The sequence below is a fragment of the Cydia fagiglandana genome, chromosome 3 (genome assembly GCF_963556715.1).
Source record: "Cydia fagiglandana chromosome 3, ilCydFagi1.1, whole genome shotgun sequence".
In the NCBI taxonomy this organism is placed as follows: domain Eukaryota; kingdom Metazoa; phylum Arthropoda; class Insecta; order Lepidoptera; family Tortricidae; genus Cydia; species Cydia fagiglandana.
In genome coordinates this window covers 21,129,127-21,151,779 of record NC_085934.1, presented here as the reverse complement: position 1 = coordinate 21,151,779, position 22,653 = coordinate 21,129,127, and the positions used below count along the sequence as shown (strand labels likewise).

General features: G+C 41.8%; 1 protein-coding gene across 1 annotated transcript in view; it reads right to left on the bottom strand.

The window, feature by feature from the left end:
• LOC134680459 (U2 snRNP-associated SURP motif-containing protein) overlaps positions 1 to 15,454 on the bottom strand; it is a 29,693-nt gene extending 14,239 nt beyond the window's left edge. The window contains exons 1-8 of the mRNA XM_063539589.1: positions 15,316 to 15,454; positions 15,103 to 15,219; positions 14,581 to 14,674; positions 14,007 to 14,193; positions 11,139 to 11,307; positions 9,386 to 9,551; positions 6,729 to 6,892; positions 5,701 to 5,766 (exon numbers count right to left, since the gene is read on the bottom strand). Coding sequence (XP_063395659.1) covers positions 5,701 to 5,766; positions 6,729 to 6,892; positions 9,386 to 9,551; positions 11,139 to 11,307; positions 14,007 to 14,193; positions 14,581 to 14,674; positions 15,103 to 15,219; positions 15,316 to 15,321 — 969 coding nt within the window. The 5' untranslated portion in view covers positions 15,322 to 15,454. The remainder of the gene's footprint in view (positions 1 to 5,700; positions 5,767 to 6,728; positions 6,893 to 9,385; positions 9,552 to 11,138; positions 11,308 to 14,006; positions 14,194 to 14,580; positions 14,675 to 15,102; positions 15,220 to 15,315) is intronic.
• Between the last annotated feature and the right edge of the window lie 7,199 nt (positions 15,455 to 22,653).

Sequence of the window (22,653 nt, the reverse complement as noted above, 5' to 3'; positions counted from 1 at the left end):
GGATATCTTCATTGAGACCTGTTTATTATCTCCTGGTGGCGAGTTAGCGGGCGCGCAAGCGATAGGGCTACACCTACTGTCATAGAACTCGGAGAAAGAATAAATATGTATACACCATATTGCAACCCATGAAATCACAGTGACTCGTTATAATGTGAATTACAGGAAATTGAGAATTGAAACTGTAATCTCAGGTTCGAATCTGACGTTAAACTGGTTTAAGAGGATTCTCATTCGAAATCGCATCCGATCCGCAGAATCTCGGCGAGTCATGTTCCCAATTAACATAAGCGAAAATATCGCTAAGTGAATAGCTTTCCAGCCAATTTAGTTATTAAGTACATCGTGGATCGAAAGCAATCGTAGGCGAGGCCGGCTTGGATGAGACTGTGGCTGAAAGAAATAAGCGAAGTGTCCCCTAACATTTTGTGTAATTCTCGCAAGGTGACGTACCCAGACTACCTACTTATACTGGGTCTATACTTTATTCCGGAGCTTCTAAGAGTCCAGTCGGTAAGACACGTTATCTGGTTTAGAGCCGAATTTCGGACACAAAATAAAAGCGTTAAAGTTATCTATGTAATTGCCCGGGCTACAGTGTAGTAGAGTAAGGTCATTGACCCTGCGGCCTGATGCTAACAGCAAAAGTGCGGCAGCTATTCTATCGTACTTCTTCTAACGTACCTAACGTTGTAGGGCTATTTAAATTAGGGCAAGTAGATGTCTCGCGTCCCAAGCTGGTGCTTTGGGAGGCGCTGGTCTCGCTATTAATGGCGTTGGAAGAAGGCATAGTGTCCGATAGTGGTTCATACACAGCACTTGTGAGAGGCTTATGAACGAATATCGTTCTGAAAGCTAACATGGATAATAGAAATAGACGTCTGAGATAGCTCGCTACTTCACTGGCTAGAGGTACCTGGCAGTTGATCTTATTTTTGATGCACCATAAAGACCGTTTCTACATTGTGGCCGTACATGCAGCCTAGACAAGGGGACGATCTAGGGGCTCCCGTTACTGTTTTCTATACAAACACAGTACCGGAATCGGGAATATCCGGTTCTTCCATATTAGTGAGCCAGTGACAGTTGCGTTTCGTTCGCTACGTAGCGTTAGACCTTGGCATGTTATATGCATGCGCCAGTCACGCCAGTAGCGGACGTCACTCCTGATCCCGCCAGCTCGGTGTTGGAGCGTCCTATCTGACAGGAGCTACGCCTCATTCTTAAGGTCGTTGACTCGTAAGGGAGGGCGGTCTGACGTTGTGTTCACTAGGACCGCCAGTAAATTGCAAGCTTACCACAGCTACTTTAAGACTCCTTATCACGCCGTCGCAGTACACAGACTAGGCTGGGAGGTGGAGACATCCATGCCAAGTCTCACAGGCAGCTGTCAAAGGTCGTGGTAGCAGTTCAATGAGTCTGTTAAGAAATACCGTGGCACAGTGCGAGGGCTCTCGAAAGCGGAGGCCGGCCAACAAGGCGCCTGTCAGGCGAAGACAGTCTCGGCGGCTGCTGGGCGCAGCTGCCACTCGGGCGCGCAGTGACTTCTTGATAAACCGTCGCCCTCGGGGGTTGTACCGACCTGGCAAGTAGCAAGCAACCAGCGCGACCTGTAGACGATCTGCTGGCATCAGCAGTTTTTGCGACAACCGTAGTAACGGAAGGGATGTAGTGTCGCCATCGTTTTATGTATACTGTACCGGTGCGGTTGTATGTTTACACTTCTGTCGTCAGCGCTGCAGATGCGGCCCGTTAACGGTTACTCTTCGCTGAGAGGGCCTTACCTCGTACATTGTCTACCAATATTGGAGATTGTAACGGACTGCTTGCATAAGATGAGGAAGAAAGTGGTGCGAGGCTTTCGGCAGCTCCGTGTTGCTGGGGACTGCGAAGGCTTCACCTTCCTCCATGAACTAAAGTTTGCGAATTTGAGACTGAACAGAAGGCATTGAGTCTCATTTCTGCGAGAAACTCTGCCGCAAGGCAGGCCTGTATGTCGCGAAAAAGAAAAACTTTCAATCGGTGTGTTGTGCCGCGTGTCCCACGTGATGTCTAGGAGCGTGATGGTCTAATTCGCTTTATCCGAAGAGACACCCTATATCGAGTTAGTATAGGGCATCGAGTTAGTAGCATGCTTTTAAGGAAATCGAACTGATGAAATCAAGTCTAAAATCGATTTTGGCGCTTTGCGTAACAAAACTGTTTCGATAAAGTCGAATACAGACAGATGGAAACTGCTGGAGTCCTCCTGGCCCCTTTCTCTTAGCACCGGAAACTCAAGCTTGTTCAGGCGCAGCGGGTTTATTTGTCCCATTTTGTTTATTATGGCTTTTCGCACGAGTTCGTCTTTGTAAGACGGAACTTAAGCTGGAGAGGGCGAGCAAGCAGAGATAATTATGTGAAGTCTGCAGACCTTTTCGATGCCTTTCACCTCGGTTTCGAGCGGTCGCACAGGGCCTTGTCGCTAGCTGTTCTCCGGTTGGACCACTCCATGGCCTCGAGAAGTCGTAGGAATTTCGAAGCGACACAGCGAAGTCGATCAGCACCTTTATGAAACCCGGGAACACGACGTATTTTCCTCTGAGTATCGACATATCTTACCGCTTTCAACTCCGGGCAGTCGAGCCGCGCTAGGACGGGGCTCTTTACGACCTTGTCTGCCGTCGCCGGAGGATTCTTTAACCGAAACCAAGAGCTTAGCGGTCTGTTCGTGCTGTACCATACCATACCTATACCTGCATAGGCGCCTGCGTACCTCAATGGAACCATGTGGACAGGACACTGATACTGTGGCGCCCAGCGAGCAAGGGACGACATCGTCGTAGTTGCAGCATCGGTGGACAGCATCGGCGTGATTGTGGCAACCGCCGTCGCTCGGGAGGCGCCGGTGCGTGAAGCTAGGGGCGCCATCGTGGCGGCCGGCTCGGGGGGGGGCACCGGTGCCTGAGGCCGGGCGGCTCATGGCGGCCGCCACTGGTTCGAGAAGCGCTGGTGCGCGAGGCGAGGACCCATAGTGGCGGCCCGCTCTAGTAGCGTTGTCGCGTGAGGCGGGCGGCTCTATCGTGGCGGCCGCCGCCACCGGCTCGGGAGGCGCCGGTGCGTGCGGCGAGAGGCGCCATCGTGGCGGCCAGCTCGGGAGGCACCGGTGCATGAGGCGGTCGCCGTCTGGCTGGCTGGTCTGGGAGGCACTGCTGTGAGGCGAGAGGCGCCATCGTGGCGGCCAGCTCGAGAGGCGCCAGTGCGCAGGTGGGGGTGCCATCGTGGCGGGCGGCATCATCGTGGCGGGCAGCGCCATTGTGGCAGCCGCCGCCGCCGCGTCGATGCGTAATGCGAGAGGCGCCATCGTGGCGGCCAGCTCGGGGGCAGGCGGCGTCATCGAGCGGGCGGCGCCATCATCGCGGCCACCGTCGCCAGGCTCAGGTGCGAGAGGCGCCGTCGTGGCGGCCAGCTCGACAGGCGCCGGTGCGCGTGACGGACGTTACCGGCACGGGAGGCGCCGATGGCTAGGCTCGTAGCTGCACGCATCATCACGGCGACGCTGTTGCCCTCGGTGGTGCCATCGTGGTGGCCACCACCGGCGCGTAGGTCACCAGCGACGTCATGACGGGCGGCAACCAACGCGGCGATCGTCGCTGTACTCGTAGCATTTCCACTGCTTACACGTAACTTACCTTCCTTCCGCTCGAGCAGTCGGGACGCAGAAGCGGTCCGCCTTCCCCTTGGCGCGATCCACCCGCGATGCGCCCGCAGCTGCAGGAGCGGGCGTGTGACGTCTCGCAGAGCCACGCGGATCTCTCGGAGTCCCGCTGGACTGGAAGCGTCCGCACCGCAACTGCAGCAATAGGAGCGGGCGTCTCGCGGACTGGAGGCGTCCGCACCGTGACTGCAGCAACAGGAGCGGGCGTGTGACGTCTCTCGGAGTCCTGCGGACTGGAGGCGTTCGCACCGCGACTGCAGCAACAGGAGCGGGCGTATGACGCCTCTCGGAGTCCCGCGGACTGGAGGCGTCCGCACCGCGACTGCAGCAACAGGAGCGGGCGTGTGACGTCTCTCGGAGTCCCGCGGACTGGAGGCGTCCGCACCGCGACTGCAGCAACAGGAGCGGGCGTGTGACGTCTCTCGGGGTCCCGCGGACTGGAGGCGTCCGCACCGCGACTGCAGCAACAGGAGCGGGCGTGTGACGTGTCTCGGAGTCCCGCGGACTGGAGGCGTCCGCACCGCGACTGCAGCAACAGGAGCGGGCGTGTGACGTCTCTCGGAGTCCCGCGGACTGGAGGCGTCCGCACCGCGACTGCAGTAACAGGAGCGGGCGTGTGACGTCTCGCCGAGTCCTGCGGACTGGAGGCGTCCACCGTGGCCCGCAGCGTCGCGGTGTCTCGGAGTCACCTTGGACGACAGCAGAAGAAAGACGCGGCGCGCGCGGGCGGGGGCGGGCGCCGGGCCCGCGCCCCCGCGCCGGGGGACGGGGCGCCCCGGTCGCGCCGCAACTAACAACACGAGGTACTCCCAGGCTACTGCCTGAGAACCCTCCGCGAGTGACGAAGTAACTTCTGAACGCCAATAAAATTAGAATATCTTAAACTGGCTCACCGGATGGTTTGAGACAATCCAAACCTCCTTATCAGCGAAGCGCGGCACCCGGCAGCGGCGCGCGCAGGCCGTCCGCCGCCGCGCCGCCCGGGCGCCGCCGCCGCCGCCGCCGGCACGATGACCGCGCGTTCCCTCTCCGATGCGGAGCGACTTGTTACCACTTGTTAACAAAAACCACTGACGCACTTCCTACTTCGATCTCGAAAATGCGAGTTAACGGTAACGATTTTAGCAGCATGGAATGTGAAAATTAATTTAGCAAGAAAAAAGTGGGTAGAATCGAAAAGCACCGTTCGATGACTTCGATCGCGAGACCGCCAAAAGACTAATAGTGGCGATCTCTGCCATATCTCACAATTTAATCGACCGAGCTTTGGATCGGAAATGTTAAAGCACCATGCTGCAAAAATATACGCAAAAAATATTTGCGGACCATCGGTCAAGACGGTCGACGAAACAATGTCATGGCGGTGGCGAGTAGCGGGGAGCGAGCAACGGTTCGCAGGAAGTGGAAGCGGAACTACGTCACGGCGTGGGGCGGAGCGACTACATAGACGCTAGCGACATCATTGGTCAACGATCGCGTTACTCTCTCAATGAAGATATCCGATGTGGAGTACGGAACACATAATAATAATTAGAGCTTTAATAAATTTACTTGAAATTTTTGCACTTATATAAAAATTGTACTTAGCATATAGTTGCGCTCTCTCGTAAGGGTTTCCACGGAAGACCAGCGTCGAGTTCCTTAGATGGTATCTTGACATTACGCTGAGTGGAGACCTTTTCAGTGACGTTTAATAATAAATTATTTCTGTTGTCTCATGTAATACCTAAATTTAAGCGTTTTCTGAATAAATTTCTTCTATTCTATTCTATAATTACATTTGTACATTTATCCTTTAGCCGCCCAGGGAACTATAAAATGCCTCCCATTCCATTTTATTTTGAATTTTTATTCTGACAAATGATTAATGCATGGGAAGTTTTTGATTTGTAGGCGGCTAGACGTTATATAACATATAATGTCTGGTATCTTTTACCCACGGAGTAACTTTATATTATAACGTATCTCCGTGGGTAAAACACCCTGTATTATTAAACTCGTACCTCCTCGTAAGCCTGCCTGTCCTCCGGGTCGCTCGGGTAGTACTCGCCCGGCCTGACTCGCGGTATCTGCAACCACACGAAGACCTTAATACCAAGCCATAGAGCTGAGTTTCACGCGACGAGGTTTGAGGGTAAGACTAATTAATATATTACATTTACACTTAACACGATACAAGTCGGCTTCATGCTGCCGAGCCTTCGCCATAACAATCTCTAGCAATCTTCGAACGCCTTAGCGCGGTCTAGGAACGAACTGCGCAACTTGGTAAGGGTGCTTACTGGGTATTGCGGCCTAAATAAGCACATGCACACCATGGGGAAACGTGACATGGGGCGGTGCAGACTCTGTATGGAGACAGGAGACGCCTTTGCATTGCCTAATGCGTACTCGTGACTTAATCCTGGGCGAACAGCCAGACACATATTGCGCCCGGAGGAGTTAAAGTCTCTCGAGATCAAAAAGATCCTGCAGCTATTTCAAGTTGCAGGTTAGGATCGAGAGTTGTAGTAGGTGGCGATCACAATAGATCAGGGATGGTCGCAGTGATACATACACCCAAGACCAAAAGTATGGAAACAAGCTTATACTTTGATAGAAAAGTTTATATTATAATGATTTTATATTATTCGTCAAAAAATTTGAAAACAATATGGTAAAATTAATAATAGAACATTTGAATAGTAAATTACTCAAATGCTGGATATGATAGAGAGGAGGATTTTTGTATGGTGTCCAAAGAGAAATAAGCCTTTTAGAAAAGACTGTCCTCAACTATCATCTTTGTCCTAACTTTTTTTTATAAATTCGACAATATTTTAGGATATTTTGATATGTAGCGAGAATTTTTAATATTTTGGGGTTGCCCAATGCAAATTTTAGGATACAAATATACAACAAAGATAGATACATGAGACGTTAAAGAAAATAACGTTGTTTCCATACTTTTGGCCTTGGGTGTAGGCTTTAGAAGAAGATGAACAATCTCTACCGCCTCAGTTAAATGATTGTTCTACAGCGTACGACATACCTTATTGGCCCTATGCTTGGGCGGCTGCGCGTTGAAGGGCAGGCCGGAGGGCGGCGGCGGCTGGCACGGCGTCTGCAGCGAGGGCGGGATGTAGATGGGCACGGGCGGGATCACCACGGCCTTGCCCCACCCTAGTTTCATCTCGTAACTCATTATCTCCTTGCCTGGAACAACACATATTCTTTTAAGTTTTGTTAACCTCGAGGCGCGTAATCGATTAAAAATGTAGGTACGAGTAATACTTGTTTTATTTTGGTTTTGCTCCAAAATTTTCTTGAGAACGCGAACGTTTTAAGAACGTTACTGAAACCTAAATTAACCGGTTTATTCAATATGTCAGGCAACAAGAAGCGGGAGGTTGAATAGGGAATATTAATTGTAATTGTAATTTATTGTGTAATAGATTAAAGCTAAGTATGTACAGCACATTAAGTACAACTCACACACACAGCACATTACGCACAACTCTGCGTAGAGCGCGTCACTAGCACAAGCAGGGCCTACCGCGAAACACGAAGTTCAGTTTCTACCTCTCTAAGGGTCGGTTGCACCAAACTGTTCGTATCGTTAAAGAGTTCGCTAAATTTTTGTGTATGAAAAGTTTCATAGTAAACCGCCGGGGCGCGCCGGCTGACGTTGATCAGTCTGTCAAATGTGGTTGGTGCAACTGAACTCTTTAACGATACGAACAGTTTGGTGCAACGGACCCTAACTCTTGCCTATTCGATCGATAGAGAGGCAGATAACGAAATTTCGATTTTTAGGCCACCTGTAAACAAACTGCCTTGATGTATCAATGTCATAGCAATACCTTTCAAAAAGCTGTTTAAGGCCTAGTACGTATAAGTTACTCTATGGTTTACTATGTGCACTAGTGCTGCACTCTGGCGGCAAAACATTGCAGTAATACAGGGAGCTTAGGGAGCTTCTTATCCCGACTCAGGCAGCGACTTTTTACGGAATGTGATGGTTTCAAGCAATTCGTGAAACTCGTTACATTATACTCCTCCTAAAAGTTAGTACCTATCAGTAGCGGCGGCTCCATACAACCCGATTCCCACCGGCTTGCCTAAAATTTTTTGCTACATATATATACAGAAAACACTGCGTATTACCTTGGAAATGATAACGCCATTTACTATTAAAGCTTCACTATTGATTAAATTTCAACTAGTCATAGCGGGCGCGCGGGCGACTATGTTTAAGCTTTACTATTCATTCATGAGCCACCACAGGCATACGAAAACTCACGCACACGCTCATAAAGTTCGCTATAGAAAGTCCGCGTAAATATGCTGCAAAATAACTCGGTTTTGTATCGAGTTATTCATTTCAATAAAAACCTTAAAGGTAACAATATAAGGTTTATATTGGAAAAAATGCACGCACACAGTCAAAGGCGCAAGTACTGTACACGACAACGGTGTATTAACTTGCTGCTTCATTTTAATTTAAACCTTAAATACAAAGAGGTAAGATTTATATTGGAGTGTAATATTTCACAATATTCAATCGAGTCGCGTTTGCCGCGCGTATGCTTAATGTTGCCATACCAAAATATTAAATTGAATTAATGGGTAAAATTTTATTGTATTTTGCTATCATTAATACCAAATTTTCAAAAAACCTTTAAAAAAAGAATCTTTATTACAAAATCCATGAATCTCATGGAGTCGCAAGTTTTGTTAAGGTAATTTGATAACGAGCGTTTCTTCAAAGAAAGTAGTTTATATATTTGTAGTAATAGATTTTGGGAGTTGTGGGTGAAAATGGAATAATATTATGACAACACTCCCGCCCGGTTGTTGCCAAGACTTGTTATTAATGTTGTTTTTATTAGAGTTTTATAGGTTTTAATGAGATTTTACTTAGTAATAGTGCATATATTTATATAAAGACTAAACCAGTGCATTTTTGAGTGTTGCGTATTGTTTGTGCAGGTGTTTCAAGGTCAGTCCTTGTTTTTAGTTAGGATTGTTAGGAATTTAGGAGTAGGAATCCGCTTTTGTCATATTCGACATACACTGTTTACATGACGTCAGTGATGACAAGTATGGCAAAGGTGCTTATACACTGACTGTAAAAGGACGCACCCAAAGACACATCTAGCGCTTTACTTAACCTTCGCTTATCATGAAAAAATAAGTACATTATGCTAAGGTTGGTGTTTCTAGGGTTCCGTACCCAAAGCGTAAAACGGGACTCTATTACTAAGACTCCGCTGTCTATCCGTCCGTCCGTCTGTCACCAGGCTGTATCTCACGAACCGTGATAGCTAGACAGTTGAAATTTTCACAGATGATGTATTTCTGTTGCCGCTATACAACAAATACTAAAAAGTACGGAATCCTCGGTGGGCGAGTCCGACTCGCACTTGACCGGTTTTTTTTTGCTCCGAGTTGTCTAGCAAAAAATTCCACGCGCCGCCACTGGTACCTATTAACCTCTAGCCACCCAGATACCTATAAAGGTCTCCTGTTCCATTATAATTTTAATCTTTGTATTGACAAATCAAAATTCAATTTTTCTCGGCAAACTTTAACTATATTTGGAACAAAGTCGAAATAAATTACTACAAGTAAATCAATCAATCAATCAATCAAAGCATTTATTTTCAGGCTACTAAGGCCCATAGATAATAATTATGGTTGTCTCACCGTTGATACACCGCAGGGCTCGCTCGCCGTCCCGACGGCTCATAAAAGCGACGAAGCCGCAGTTGCGGCCGCGGGCCTTCTCCTCGTCGGAGCGCGGCCACATGATCTTGATGCTAGCTAGCGGCCCGTAGCGGCCGAAGATCTCCATCAACTGCTGCTCTGTTATCTGCAGGCAATTGTTACATTTACGACTGTACAATACATATCGTCACTACATTGAAAAGCTTAGAATAAATTTAAAAGTGGAAAAATTACTGTCACGACCCCTGGATATCCAGTGTGTGTATTTCTGTTGCCGCTATAACAACAAATACTAAAAACAGAATAAAATAAAGATTTAAATGGGGCTCCCATACAGCAAACGTGATTTTTGACCAAAGTTAAGCAACGTCGGGAGGGGTCAGTACTTGGATGGGTGACCGTTATTTTTTGCTTCTTTTTCTTTTTTTTTTTGCATTATGGTACGGAACCCTTCGTGCGCGAGTCCGACTCGCACTTGCCCGGTTTTTATTTACTAAATTGGATAGAACTGCAAACAGACAGAATATAAATTGACTGTGACTTCACAAATCAGTGGCTTGTGACAATTCGAAAAAGGAGGTAGTCAAACATAGTGGGATACCCTCCTCCAATTGAGGGGGGATTTAAATCTTCTCGGGGCAGAGGTGTACGGTTGGAGCCGGTAAAGGTTTATTTGACGTTCATAAGCTCATTGTAATATGCCTACTTGAATAAACTATTTTTTTATCTTTATCTTTAAACACAATCAATGGCGACCGGTCTGGCCTAGTGGGTAGTGACCCTGCCTGCGAAGCCGATGGTTCCGGGTTCGAATCCTGGTAAGGGCATTTATTTGTATGATGATACCTTCGAGCAACACCGGCTTCCGACACGTCGGAAGGGAGGGGCCCAAGCGATATCTCACCGTACAAATCTTTCTGCCATTTTTCGCGGGGGGAAAGGTGCACACAGTCGCACTTCTCACACACGTACATACAAAATCCAATCTGTAATGACGACACAAATACATAGAAAATGACGCACGTCAAAGACGAATCTTGCAAACCTCGATCTCTTTTTGTGTACGGACGAGTGACTAGTGTCACAACACGCACACTAACACATTTTCGTTGAAGTATGTCATTGTATTCTGAGAGATGAGAGATCGGATTTGTCGCTCGACCGATCCGCAATTTGTACTGAGCGACCAAAATCGATAAATCCAACAATTACTTGAGACTAAAATATAATAATTGTATTTAAATGTAATTTAACGTATGATATGATTGATATGTAAAAAAAATATTACATGTGAAATGTAACACTTTCTTTTTGTAAATTTGATGTCCCCGACCTCTTTTTATAACAAAAAACCGAGCAAACAGGCATTTTTGTGCAGCAGTGTTCACGCGCGCGTCTGGACTCGGTCTGGTGAAAAATCCAAGTGCAACTAGATTTATTACCCGCGCTAGATTAAATTGACGCGCTAATCTTGTACCTCGGCAGAGGGGAAATAGTGCGAATGCCGCCTCCCTTCCGTGTTGCTCGAAGGATGATACAGATATTTGTTCCTGAGTCGTGGTTGTTTTCTATTTATTTAAGTATTTATATTATATATATATATCGTTGTCTGAGTACCCACAACACAAGCCTTCTTGAGCTTACCATGGGCCATAGTCAATTTGTCAATTCCTATAATATTTATTTAATTATTTATATTTATATTATTTATATTTAAAATTGGCAACTTTACCTTAGGGTTGAGGTTGCCCAGGTACAGATTGGTCGTGTTGGGGTCTCCAGTATCGTAGGAGCCGACGTCGGGCAGGAGCTCCAGCGACGCGGGCTCGGCGCCCACAGGAGCGCCCCGTTCCCGCAGGACATTTTTGTATTTGTGCCGCTCTGAGCGCTCTTCCTGTATCCTAAAATAAATATATAAATATTTTTTCTCAAAAATGGACGGCAAAGTCGACTATGCCGTCTAAAAAATAGGTCGCGAAGCGCGTAGTTTATGGTTAGTCAAAAATTAAAAAGTTAAAAACATGGCAGTCTCTCAATGATTTTGGGACTGCAATGTTGCATACAAATTATCTTATTTGTCGAGTTCCAAACTTTTTAAAAGTTGAAATGGCCATATCAAATGAAGGCACAGGCCCATTAAGCAGCCAAACAGATGATAGTACCGCGACTAAATAGTAGTAGTAGCTAAAAATAGCTGTCTCAAATAGGTTGGCGTATTTTCGGCAGAAAAATACACTTCTATTTTTTTAATTAAAAAAATAAAAAGGTGGCAAGGGCTATTTCTGTGAAAATATATACGTAAGAAAGTTGCTTTTGTAAAATATTTCGATGATATTTATATTTCTTGCACCATTTTTGAGAAAAGAATATGACTCGGCTGGAAGGCTACTTGCTGGCTTCGGATTCAATTAAACGGACTCCCAAGGTCGTCCGAGCCTCGACAATAATGTACTATTGCAAATGCCAACTATTGAACTATCTGATGACTTCAGCTATTTGAATATGCATTAGTTTTACAGCAATGCTTAGCTTGAAATTTTAGTCCTCATTTGAAGATGATTTAAGCTATTGATACTTTGATTGTTCATAATTGAATAGTCTGTGCCGGTCCGCCAACGCGAGCTCCATGGTAATACTCCTCGGTACAGAGTAAAACATGTCGATCGATTTTCGACTTAAAATACGTGAGTGACCCGTTTTAATAATATATTCTATACATTTATTGCTTTTACATAGTCATGGCATGACTTAAAACTATTCCCATATGGCATCTAGTCATAAAAACGAAAATCCTCGTCACAGTTTACCCATTTGGTTTGGTAGGATCAACTTTGGATATATCATAATATTTTTCATTTTAAGTTTTAGTAGGTATTCTGGTATTACAGCGACGGAAGTTATAAGGTGCAAATTTTGGTATCGGATGAATTCACTTAGCACAGACGTAATATACGTAAAGCTAAGCTATTTGAGCCCGGTAGACATCCGCCACTCCCTGGCAGGTAGGTAGGGGGGCAGTCAAAGTAATTTGTAATGGATTCAAGCTTTCTACTCCTTTTTAACCACGGTAGAGGATGAATTTTTTAACACGCTGAAATTACTTTTCTTGTATTCTAATAATATGCACATACAAAAAGTTTCAAGCCCCACACTCGAAAAAAATTTTGATCTCCATACAAATTTTCAACCCCTATTTCGCCACCTTAGGGGATGAATTTTCAAAAACGCTGAAATTAGTTTTCTAGTATTCTAATAGTATACTTTTTAACGAAGTTTCAAATTCCTAGCTTAAAATAGAACATGCACCCCATACAAACTTTCATCCCGTTTTTAACCCCCTTAGGGGTTGAATTTTTCAAAATCGCTTCTTATCTCTTATACACATTATAAATGTAACCTGGTGTGCAAATTTCAACTTTCTAGCATTTCTAGTTTCGGCTCATGATACCAAACTCCAGGTGGTAGGTAAATAGAAGCCAATATGCTGCGTGTAACTTTGGATGCCCCCCTGCCTACCCACCAGGGGGTGGCGGTTGGCTACCGGGCTGGATTGGCTTAGCTTGACGTATCTGTGCCAAGTGAATTCATCCGATACCAAAATTTGCACGTCCCATACATAGGGTGACACTACTTCCGTCACTATTAGAAACATAATAAAATAAATAAAATAAAAATAGCCTTTATTACTGAAGTTCTATCTTCTTAAAAATATACCTTATTTTCTATATTATATATTACTATTCACTATTCTACGTCCCATCAACAACTTCAGTTTGTCTTCCGACATAGGCCTCCTCCAAGTCCTTCCAGGTTCCGCGATCTCTTGCTTTCCTGGGCCAGTCCACTCCTCCTATCCTCTTAAGGTCATCTGACCATCTAAGAGTAGGCCTTCCTCTTTTCCTTTTGTGCCCCCTTGGGTACCACTCGATAAGGTCTTTTGTCCACTTATCTAGCCCTTCTCTGATGATGTGGCCAGTCCACCGCCACTTCTGTTGCTTAATCTTTTTGACCACATTAGAAACATACCATAACATGTAACCTCCTAAAGTACTTCTTAGTTCGATGAAATTTAAACCTTATGCAATTGGGACAGCATTTTCAAACAAATCAAAATCATCTCTCTTCCCTGCACTATAGGTTTATATTTCAGTGGCAAATTTTAAATTTTTCATTTGTATGGGCAAAAAGAATAGATAGTATAGAGGGGTCCTGTCATTGTCAATTTTGTAGTCACGGTACATTTACTGCCATCTATAGACACACGATTAAAACTTAAAATAAAATTGAAAATGTATAAAATAATCAAAATATGTTTACGGATAAATTATTCTTAACTTTTATTGTTCCATACTGACCCATGTTCTTTCACTGATATGTGTTAAAATTGTTAAATACCAAACGGTGTCGTTAACGCCATCTAGCCGAGAATAGGCCAAAGGTAATGGCGCCATCTATTCGAGAATTACTTTTCCTTGGCCGTCCAAGGCACGTTTTTTTCATAGACTTTATTTATCTTATACGGAGTTATATACATCTTTGGTATGGGTAAGCCTTAAGAGGATAAGAGCCATGCTATAATAAAAGGTTAAAACGTTCTTACATTCTCAATTCCTCCTTAAACAGTTCAAGATTGCTCTTCTTCTTATCCTTGCTCTGTTTGGCTCTGAGCCTGGTCTGCTCGGTGGAGCGCTGCGCCAAACTCCGGACAACATCCTCGGCGCTGGGGCGCTTGTCCTCAAACCTTGATGTCGGCTTGTAGAGCTTACCACGCTCTGAGGTGTCTTCCTCTGGAAATTTGGTAATGTAAAAAATATTAGAGATTTGATTATACAACACACAGTGGTGGGTCATTTTTTAGGAAAACTAGGCATGTAACTTTGGACACAAGATAAAAGACTTGTTTATTCCCTTGATTCCTTCCTAGATACTTCTCACTTGATGGTCTCATCGGAAGACCAGTGCTGGAAGCCATCAGCAACATGCTGATATGAGGCCATTTCGTGGCACTTTAATCTTATTTTGTGTTTTCTTTTATATTATGTATTGTCTCATTTGTACTTACAAATAAATTATAATCTATTCTATTCTACTAGTGGAAATGAATAACTCTGTTGTTTGCCAATTTGAGAGAGTTAGCCTGGTCGAACACAGTATTATTCTAAATAAATACTCACTTCTAGCACCAGCATCATAAGTTCCAGCTTTCACCCAAACCTTAGAGGTGGTGCTTGGTGCTTCTTGAAATGTCTCCACAAATTCTTTGAACACCTGCAAGTACACAACATTTGTTTAGTAACTAAGTACAGAAGAAATCATTACAAGCAAAGTTATGGGTTCCATGTAATAATGTGATTAGAAGTCCAAATCTGTGCCAAACGCTTAATCTCAAATAATATGTAGTATAAAATGGGCAATGAAAGTCTTACTTCTATAACTATTTGTTCTTTAGCAAAAGCCAGATAAATGTCAGTGAAAAGAGAATCTACGATGGCCCAAACGCTATCAACTTTAGATAGAACTAGCTTGTTTTAAGGTATTCTATACACCAGCCCACATTATATTTATTTACTTATCTACTCGGAGCTAGCTTGACATAGATTATTGTATATATATGTCTACCAAACACCGCAATACCGCCAAAGATAAGCTCAACACTGCAGTATTAAATATTTTTCTTAAAAAATATCCCAACTTACATGAGCTGCAGCTTCCTCTTCTTCCTTCTTCCGTAATTCTTCTAGCTCTTTCTTTGACAGATTCCGGGCTCCCATTGAGCCGGCAGAGAAAGCTTGCAACTTCTGCTCCGGTATTTTCTAAAAATAATGGAGACAACGTAAAAACATTCGTATATCAGCGATTAGACGGCTACAGTTCAGGGAATTTTATTGTTATTATAACTAAGAACTGACCTTCATGGTTCCATGAACCTGATACAGTTTATTTTATAAGAAATTATAACCAAAAACAATTATAAATATTATAATTTTAATTGAAAATGGGAAAAATATCACTGTTTTGTTTTATAACCTCAATTTTTTGCAATTAGCTGTCACTTCTGACAGTGTAGTCGACGCAACATAGCGTACTATTGCACGCAGATCGTTTCAATGAATAGCTAGAAAAATCTACCACTAACATGAAGTCCAAACATACAAAGTTTAAAACTAACAAGAATTTTCATTTCACTTTACTTCATGATATCAAAATATTTAACTGTGCTTAATTTTTTTCCTATTTTCTTACTACTGTAACCTATAGAACGAATGCATTTGTTTAAAGTTTAAAGCGTAATGGAACGTCAGCTTCTCAAAATGGCGGGGAGCATTCGCATGTATTATCCAAGGGCCCAACCTTTTCTGTTCTCTTTCACGACGCAGCAACTAGTATCATTTCTCTCACCTCGCTCTTTTAAAATGCCGTTTGTCAAAAAAGGACAACCATACTGTTGACAAGGCGGTCTCCAAATCAAGTGTTGCCTTTCTTGATGCGCCCACCCTGTGTATGTGTGCGTAAAAGCGTATATGTGTGCTCTTTTAGGGATGTGAAAAGTCGATTTTAATCATGTTATACATCGATAAACGCTACACAGCGGAACGAAATAGCGATTAAGTGAAGCTTCAATATCTTCGTTAAACATAAACATAATTGAAATGCTAATGGATAATGAATATATTATAATATAATTCAATTATTGCGGAACACCTATTTTAGGACGCATTTATGTATTTTAATTAAATATCTGAACTTTCCCTTGGTTCCCTGCTGGGGCGTGACTATGAAATTGTGATCTGATAACCACAATAAAGAATAAAAGCGTTTTTGGTCATTTTAGGTATCGTTAAGCCTTTGAAGTAAAATTAAAATTGCAAGAAATGTCGATAGTTTATCGATATGACTTTATCGACATGGCTACAGCAACGTGGGCCTCATTGTTAATCGTACACTAAACAAAAGTGGCAACAGTGACAGCTCGCTGAGACTACGTCTATATATATATGATATCTATGGTATTATCCTGTAGCCGTTTTGGCATACGTCAAACCTTGCCAAGCAAAATGAAAGTTTAATTTGTCAACACAAAGTTAAAATTAGAATGGAACAGGAGACCTTTTAGTCAGTTGAACCATGGAGCGTGTGTAGAAGTTGAACTGTCAGTTGTTGTTTAACTTGTCTTGTTTATTTAACAATAGATTTAACATAGAGTCCGGCTAGCCAAAAATTGTTGACAGATATTTCGTTGTTGTATCACCAATTGTCTATGATTTAAAAAAAAGCTAAAAGTGAGTTGTCAATTTATGTCATTCATTCAAATTGTTTGCGGTTTATAAGGGGTTTATTGTTAATAATATTAATAATTTCCATACTGAGTGATGTTCGCAAACTATTATTTAAGCTCGTAAATAATTACGACAATGTGCGAAGTCGACGTGTAGCGTTGTATAACGAAAAACTGCAATGTTTACAACTCCTAACCAAATGTAAACAAATTAGGAGGTTGGTGCTCTATAAATATTTTGATACTTTAAGTACTAGTTCTAACATTTGCCTATTACTTTGATTAAGTACGTGAATTTATTAATGCCTGAATCTCATAAATAGGACAAGTGTATAAAAAAACGGATAAACTAAAAGTTCTGAAAAATATCTATAAAATCTAAATATTGGAACGTAAACATATGTGTTTGTTGTTGACTGTACTTTAAATAGTGGTAGAAATTATGTAAGCTGACTTTGAGTGCACGTAAACTTTTATTTAGCTTATTTCCATAGGTACCTTACTTGTGCACAGAATACCAAAAATATTATCTAGTATCAAAACTATAATTCCTACTAAGCAAAGTGTGACCAGCCCAAGATTTTTTGAATTTCCCGCCAATAATTTAGGTAAAATTTCAGTAGCCAGACTCTACAAAAAAACGAACAACAACCTGCGCAACGATGCCGACCGAGATGTAAGTAACTATAGCTAATTATGCTATTGTAAGTCTCATATTTATTGTATATAATATATTAGACACAGTGACACGAGTACCTAAAGGCTACTAAGTTAACTTATTTTCAAATATAATATAAATAATCAACTTTATATGTTTATGGTATCTTAATTCTTAGCAGTTTGTGATCAACTCCTACTTGCAGATTCATTTATCATAAAATATTTTAGCAAATGAGATGAAAGATGGTCCCCATGTGAAAACCTAATGAACGTTGCATATTTTTCTTACTAATATTGACTGTCAATTATTTTTGAAGTGAAAACTTCTTTAGCGGCGCTGTGCACTTTATGAGATGGGGAAAAAATGTTAAACTCGAGACAGCGTAAGGCGCAACCCACTCTTTCTACCGCGCGGCGAAAATGTATGCCTGAGCCTGATGTTTCGTTTAGGCTTAGGCAGCGCAGTGCCCTTGCGTGAGGTCACGTGTGATGGACAATGTCATTATATTTTTTTAGGGTTCCATACCCAAAGGGTAAAACGGGACCCTATTACTAAGACTCTGCTGTCCGTCCGTCCGTCTGTCACCAGGCTGTATCTCACGAACGGTGATAGCTAGACAGTTGAAATTTTCACAAATGAAATACTTCTGTTGACGCTATAACAACAAATACTAAAAACAGAATAAAATAAAGATTTAAGTGGGGCTCCCATACAACAAACGTGATTTCTGACAGAAGTTAAGCAACGTCGGGCGGGGTCAGTACTTGGATGGGTGACCATTTTTTTGCATTATGGTACGGAACCCTTCGTGCGCGAGTCCGACTCACACTTGCCCGGTTATTTTTATTTTAGTGCCATCTAGTGAGTTTCCCTCAAACTGCTATTAATATAACTGTAGTACTCACAGTGATGTGCTTAGGGTTTCAAGTAATGCGACGATTTAACGCTAAATGGCGTTAACCTCAATTATACATAGTGCTGCAGACATTTTGCACTAGATGGCACTGTTAGTTTAAAATAATTGTAGGTATAAATTTTGCATGCCAGCTACTGGTGAAATGTGTGCTTCACTTATAATTGTTGACCATCTATTGTACCATGTTTTAAGCAAAATAAATGATTTATGATTATGATATGATTATGTTATTATTATTTTGATTGAAACGTTGTTGAGTTTTCACTTCTGCCGGCACTCCGGGAGTGCAACCCGCTGTTTTTTTATAGCTGCTGATACGGAAACCATCAGATGCCTGTTTTTCAGAATAGATAACATGTCTCTTTACTTTTGCCTACAGGTCTGTGAAAAAACGACAGCATGGTCAAACCCTAGTGCTATCCTTTGGGGTTGTCACCAAGGGGGATCTTACGGAAATAACATCTGAGCCATTTATTGTTAATGACTTGGTTTTGGTCCGATTTACATTTGAACATTTTAGGCCTAATAACATTTTTATACTTGATCCTAAAATACATGTAAAAAAAATCGGTTTCGCCAAATCATCCACAGTCAAAATCAATTTAACTTACGAAAAGTTTACAGAAGAGTTAATTTGCCCAGATAATTGGGCCGTCACAAAGCTAGAACCAAAGGAACGAGACTATCATTTAACTGATACAGTGATTTCTAATTTTCAAGTAAAACTAACTGTGCAAGAAACCAAGGCTATCCCCCTGCAAAGACAGATACTTTATGAAGATGAGGATCTCGTTGATTTCTACTTGTGTGCACCAGATGGTCGTGTTGGAATACAAAAGGCATTTTTGGGTTTATACAGTGAAGTTTTTATGATGATGCTCAAACGAGAATGGAAAGAAACACTAGAAGGTAAAATCGGTATCGAGGGAGTCACCAAGCAGACTCTTCAGGATCTGAAGCTATACATTTATTTGGGTACGCTACCGGACGAGGGGCTAGAGCCACTCCTGGTGATTGCTACACGCTACATGATGGACGAATTAAAGGCCGAGTGCATTGCAAAGTTGGTGAAAACTATCACACCTGAGAAATTGGACGACTTGGTTGAATTTGCATGCCTAAATAATTTGCCTGATTTAATGAGAGCCATTCTATTTGAAACTACAAACAACACTATACAAGGCCTGTATGATTTGAAAATGAGCAAAGAAGCGGCCAAAGCTGAACAGAACTGAATTATTTTACTATTAAACTCTTGACAAACATGTCTTTCTTAAGTAACATTATCCGTAATTAACATAATATATATACAATTATACAATGTATAGTCATTATTAGGTATACATAATTAATATATGTGACATTTTCAAGCAAAAGGTAAAGCATTTTCAACCTAAAGGTAAAGGGGGCTTAATATATATATATATGTACTTATAGTTTGTAATAGTTATTTAACTACGATGTCTACGATACAAGTGCGGTAAAGAGGAAATTACCTATTCGCACTACGTGTATCGTACAACGTTTTACAGTAGGTACATATGACCCTTTAAACTTTTGACATGCGCACGAAAAGTGCTATTTCCCGCACTAGTGCGGGAAAATAGGACCATATGTACTGTAAAGGTGATTTCCCAGTATCTCTATGTAGTGCCATGCCTTATGGGAAACGGTCGCAGAGATAGTTCAGAGCCGGAAACCGCTACCAACTTTTAGTATGTTGTTAGGCATGGCATTGGGTCTCCAAAACTGCCGAGAGACGGCGGCGCCGGCCATCTACTTCAGCGGAATGACGTCGTCAAAATGACTCCCGCTTCGTTGCGAATATTGCATACTGCACCCAAATTATGCATAGCACATACACATGTGGGGTATTAAATGAAAGCCAATTAAATATACTATATTTTGTTTATACAAAGTGTATCAAAATATGTAACAGTTTAAGAGAAATTTACAAAATATTAAAAATCACGTAAAAAAATATTCGATTATTTGGGTTTTATAACCAAACCAAAAGTCGGACGATAAAGCAATGTACTACAACATTAAAGATGACTTCTCAAGCCATACGCTGATATCAATAAAATCAAAATTGGACCAAATATGTGGAAATTATGCATCAAAATGTAGATATTCGCCCATTCAAAGGCATAAAAATTAAAAAAATCAAAATTGGTCATTTTCAGGATAATCCGCATAAGCTTCTAGTATGTTATTAGCAATATGACCTGGAGTCTAAAACTGCCGGGAGACCATCGCTGTTGTTCCTCAGTTACAAATAATGACGTCATATAAATAATCACTGCCGAATTTCGTAAAATGTAAATTATAGCTATACCACGAGTCTCACATACACGTGAGTTACATGTGATGAAAGGTTATTAAATGTATTATGATTCACCTAAACATTGTTTGTAAAAAAAATGTACGGTTTCAGAGCTAGAAACAACGAAATACCACTTTTTATGGAAAAAGTAGTTATGTATCAATTTTATAGCTAAACTAAAACCGTCAAAAAAATTTTGCGTATAACATTTGAAAAACTTGTTATTCAACTATATATCACAATTTAAATTTTACATTTCCTACAAAAACTGTGGAAGTTGTGGAAAAAAAACTAAAGCGCCCCAACAATTCTACCTTAATGCGCTCATATTATGCAAAGAATAGTTCTATTTATCGAGTATTAAATGAATGAACATTACATAAAATACATGAAAACGACATTTTCAAATGGAACCTTAATTAAAAAAATAATAATTTAGTTGATAAGAAAGCAAAATACTGTTTCTTTAAGTACCTAATCTCCTCCTTTCAAAGTCGGTTAAAATGTAGCTTTTGTGACCTCGGCTACTAAGACAAATAAATTGATACCTCATTTATCAAAATCAGTTCAGCAGTTTCATGCAAACGGTACCTACACATGCACGCGTAGATAGCAAATTCTGCCGTAGTCGGACAATAAATAAAAATTCAATAATTAGACCTTTACTATTATGGCCTGGCGTGGCTTGGCAACTAATGTTGAAACTCTCAGGCCGTAGATGTTAGCAGGCCTAGCGGGCGTCGCCTCGATGAGTTAGCAAGATGCCTTATGGAGGCTTCGAATGATCAGAGGGGTGACCTGTATTTCGGAGGATCAGAGGGAAAATTCTGCCAGCCTTCTCAGCTCAGCTTTGAAACCCTTGCACCACTCAAGATTCCACTTTCATAAGAATACCCAACTGGCGCGAAGTGGCGCAGAATAGGGCAGAGTGACGCTCTTTTGTGCCAGAGGCCAAGATCCTCTTTGCTTTGGGTCACTGAGCCAGTGATGTATGTATGTACAAGGCTAATCGAGGCTTAAATATATAATTATGTATCGCATTAAGTGAACTGATAGGGCATTTACCTCGATAAGGCATTTTGTATTAGACATGTACCTACTTACTGGCATGTAACTTTACATTTCTCTAATAATGTAGCGTTAGGCCATGACAATAAGAGTCTATTTCATATTAATATTTACCGCAACTACAGCAGGAACTGCTATCTACGTATGTAATTATGTATTTTTTACATGAAACAACTGAACTGATTTTGATAAATGAGGTGTCAATTTATTTGTCTTTGTAGCCCAGGTCACAAAAGCCACATTTTAACCGACTTTGAAAGGAGGAGATTTGGTACTTAAAGAAACAGTATTTTGCTTACTTATCAACTAAATTATTATTTTTTTAATTAAGGTTCCATTTGAAAATGTCGTTTTCATGTATTTTATGTAATGTTCATTCATTTAATACTCGATAAATAGAACTATTCTTTGCATAATATGAGCGCATTAAGGTAGAATTGTTGGGGCGCTTTAGTTTTTTTTCCACAACTTCCACAGTTTTTGTCGGAAATGTAAAATTTAAATTGTGATATATAGTTGAATAATAAGTTTTTCAAATGTTATACGCAAAATTTTTTTGACGGTTTTAGTTTAGCTATAAAATTGATACATATCTACTTTTTCCATAAAAAGTGGTATTTCGTTGTTTCTAGCTCTGAAACCGTACATTTTTTTTACAAACAATGTTTAGGTGAATCATAATACATTTAATAACCTTTCATTACATGTAACTCACGTGTATGTGAGACTCGTGGTATAGCTATAATTTACATTTTACGAAATTCGGCAGTGATTATTTATATGACGTCATTATTTGTAACTGAGGAACAACAGCGATGGTCTCCCGGCAGTTTTAGACTCCAGGTCATATTGCTAATAACACACTAGAAGCTTATGCGGATTATCCTGAAAATGACCAATTTTGATTTTTTTAACTTTTATGCCTTTGTATGGGCGAATATCTACATTTTGATGCATAATTTCCACATATTTGGTCCAATTTTGATTTTATTGATATCAG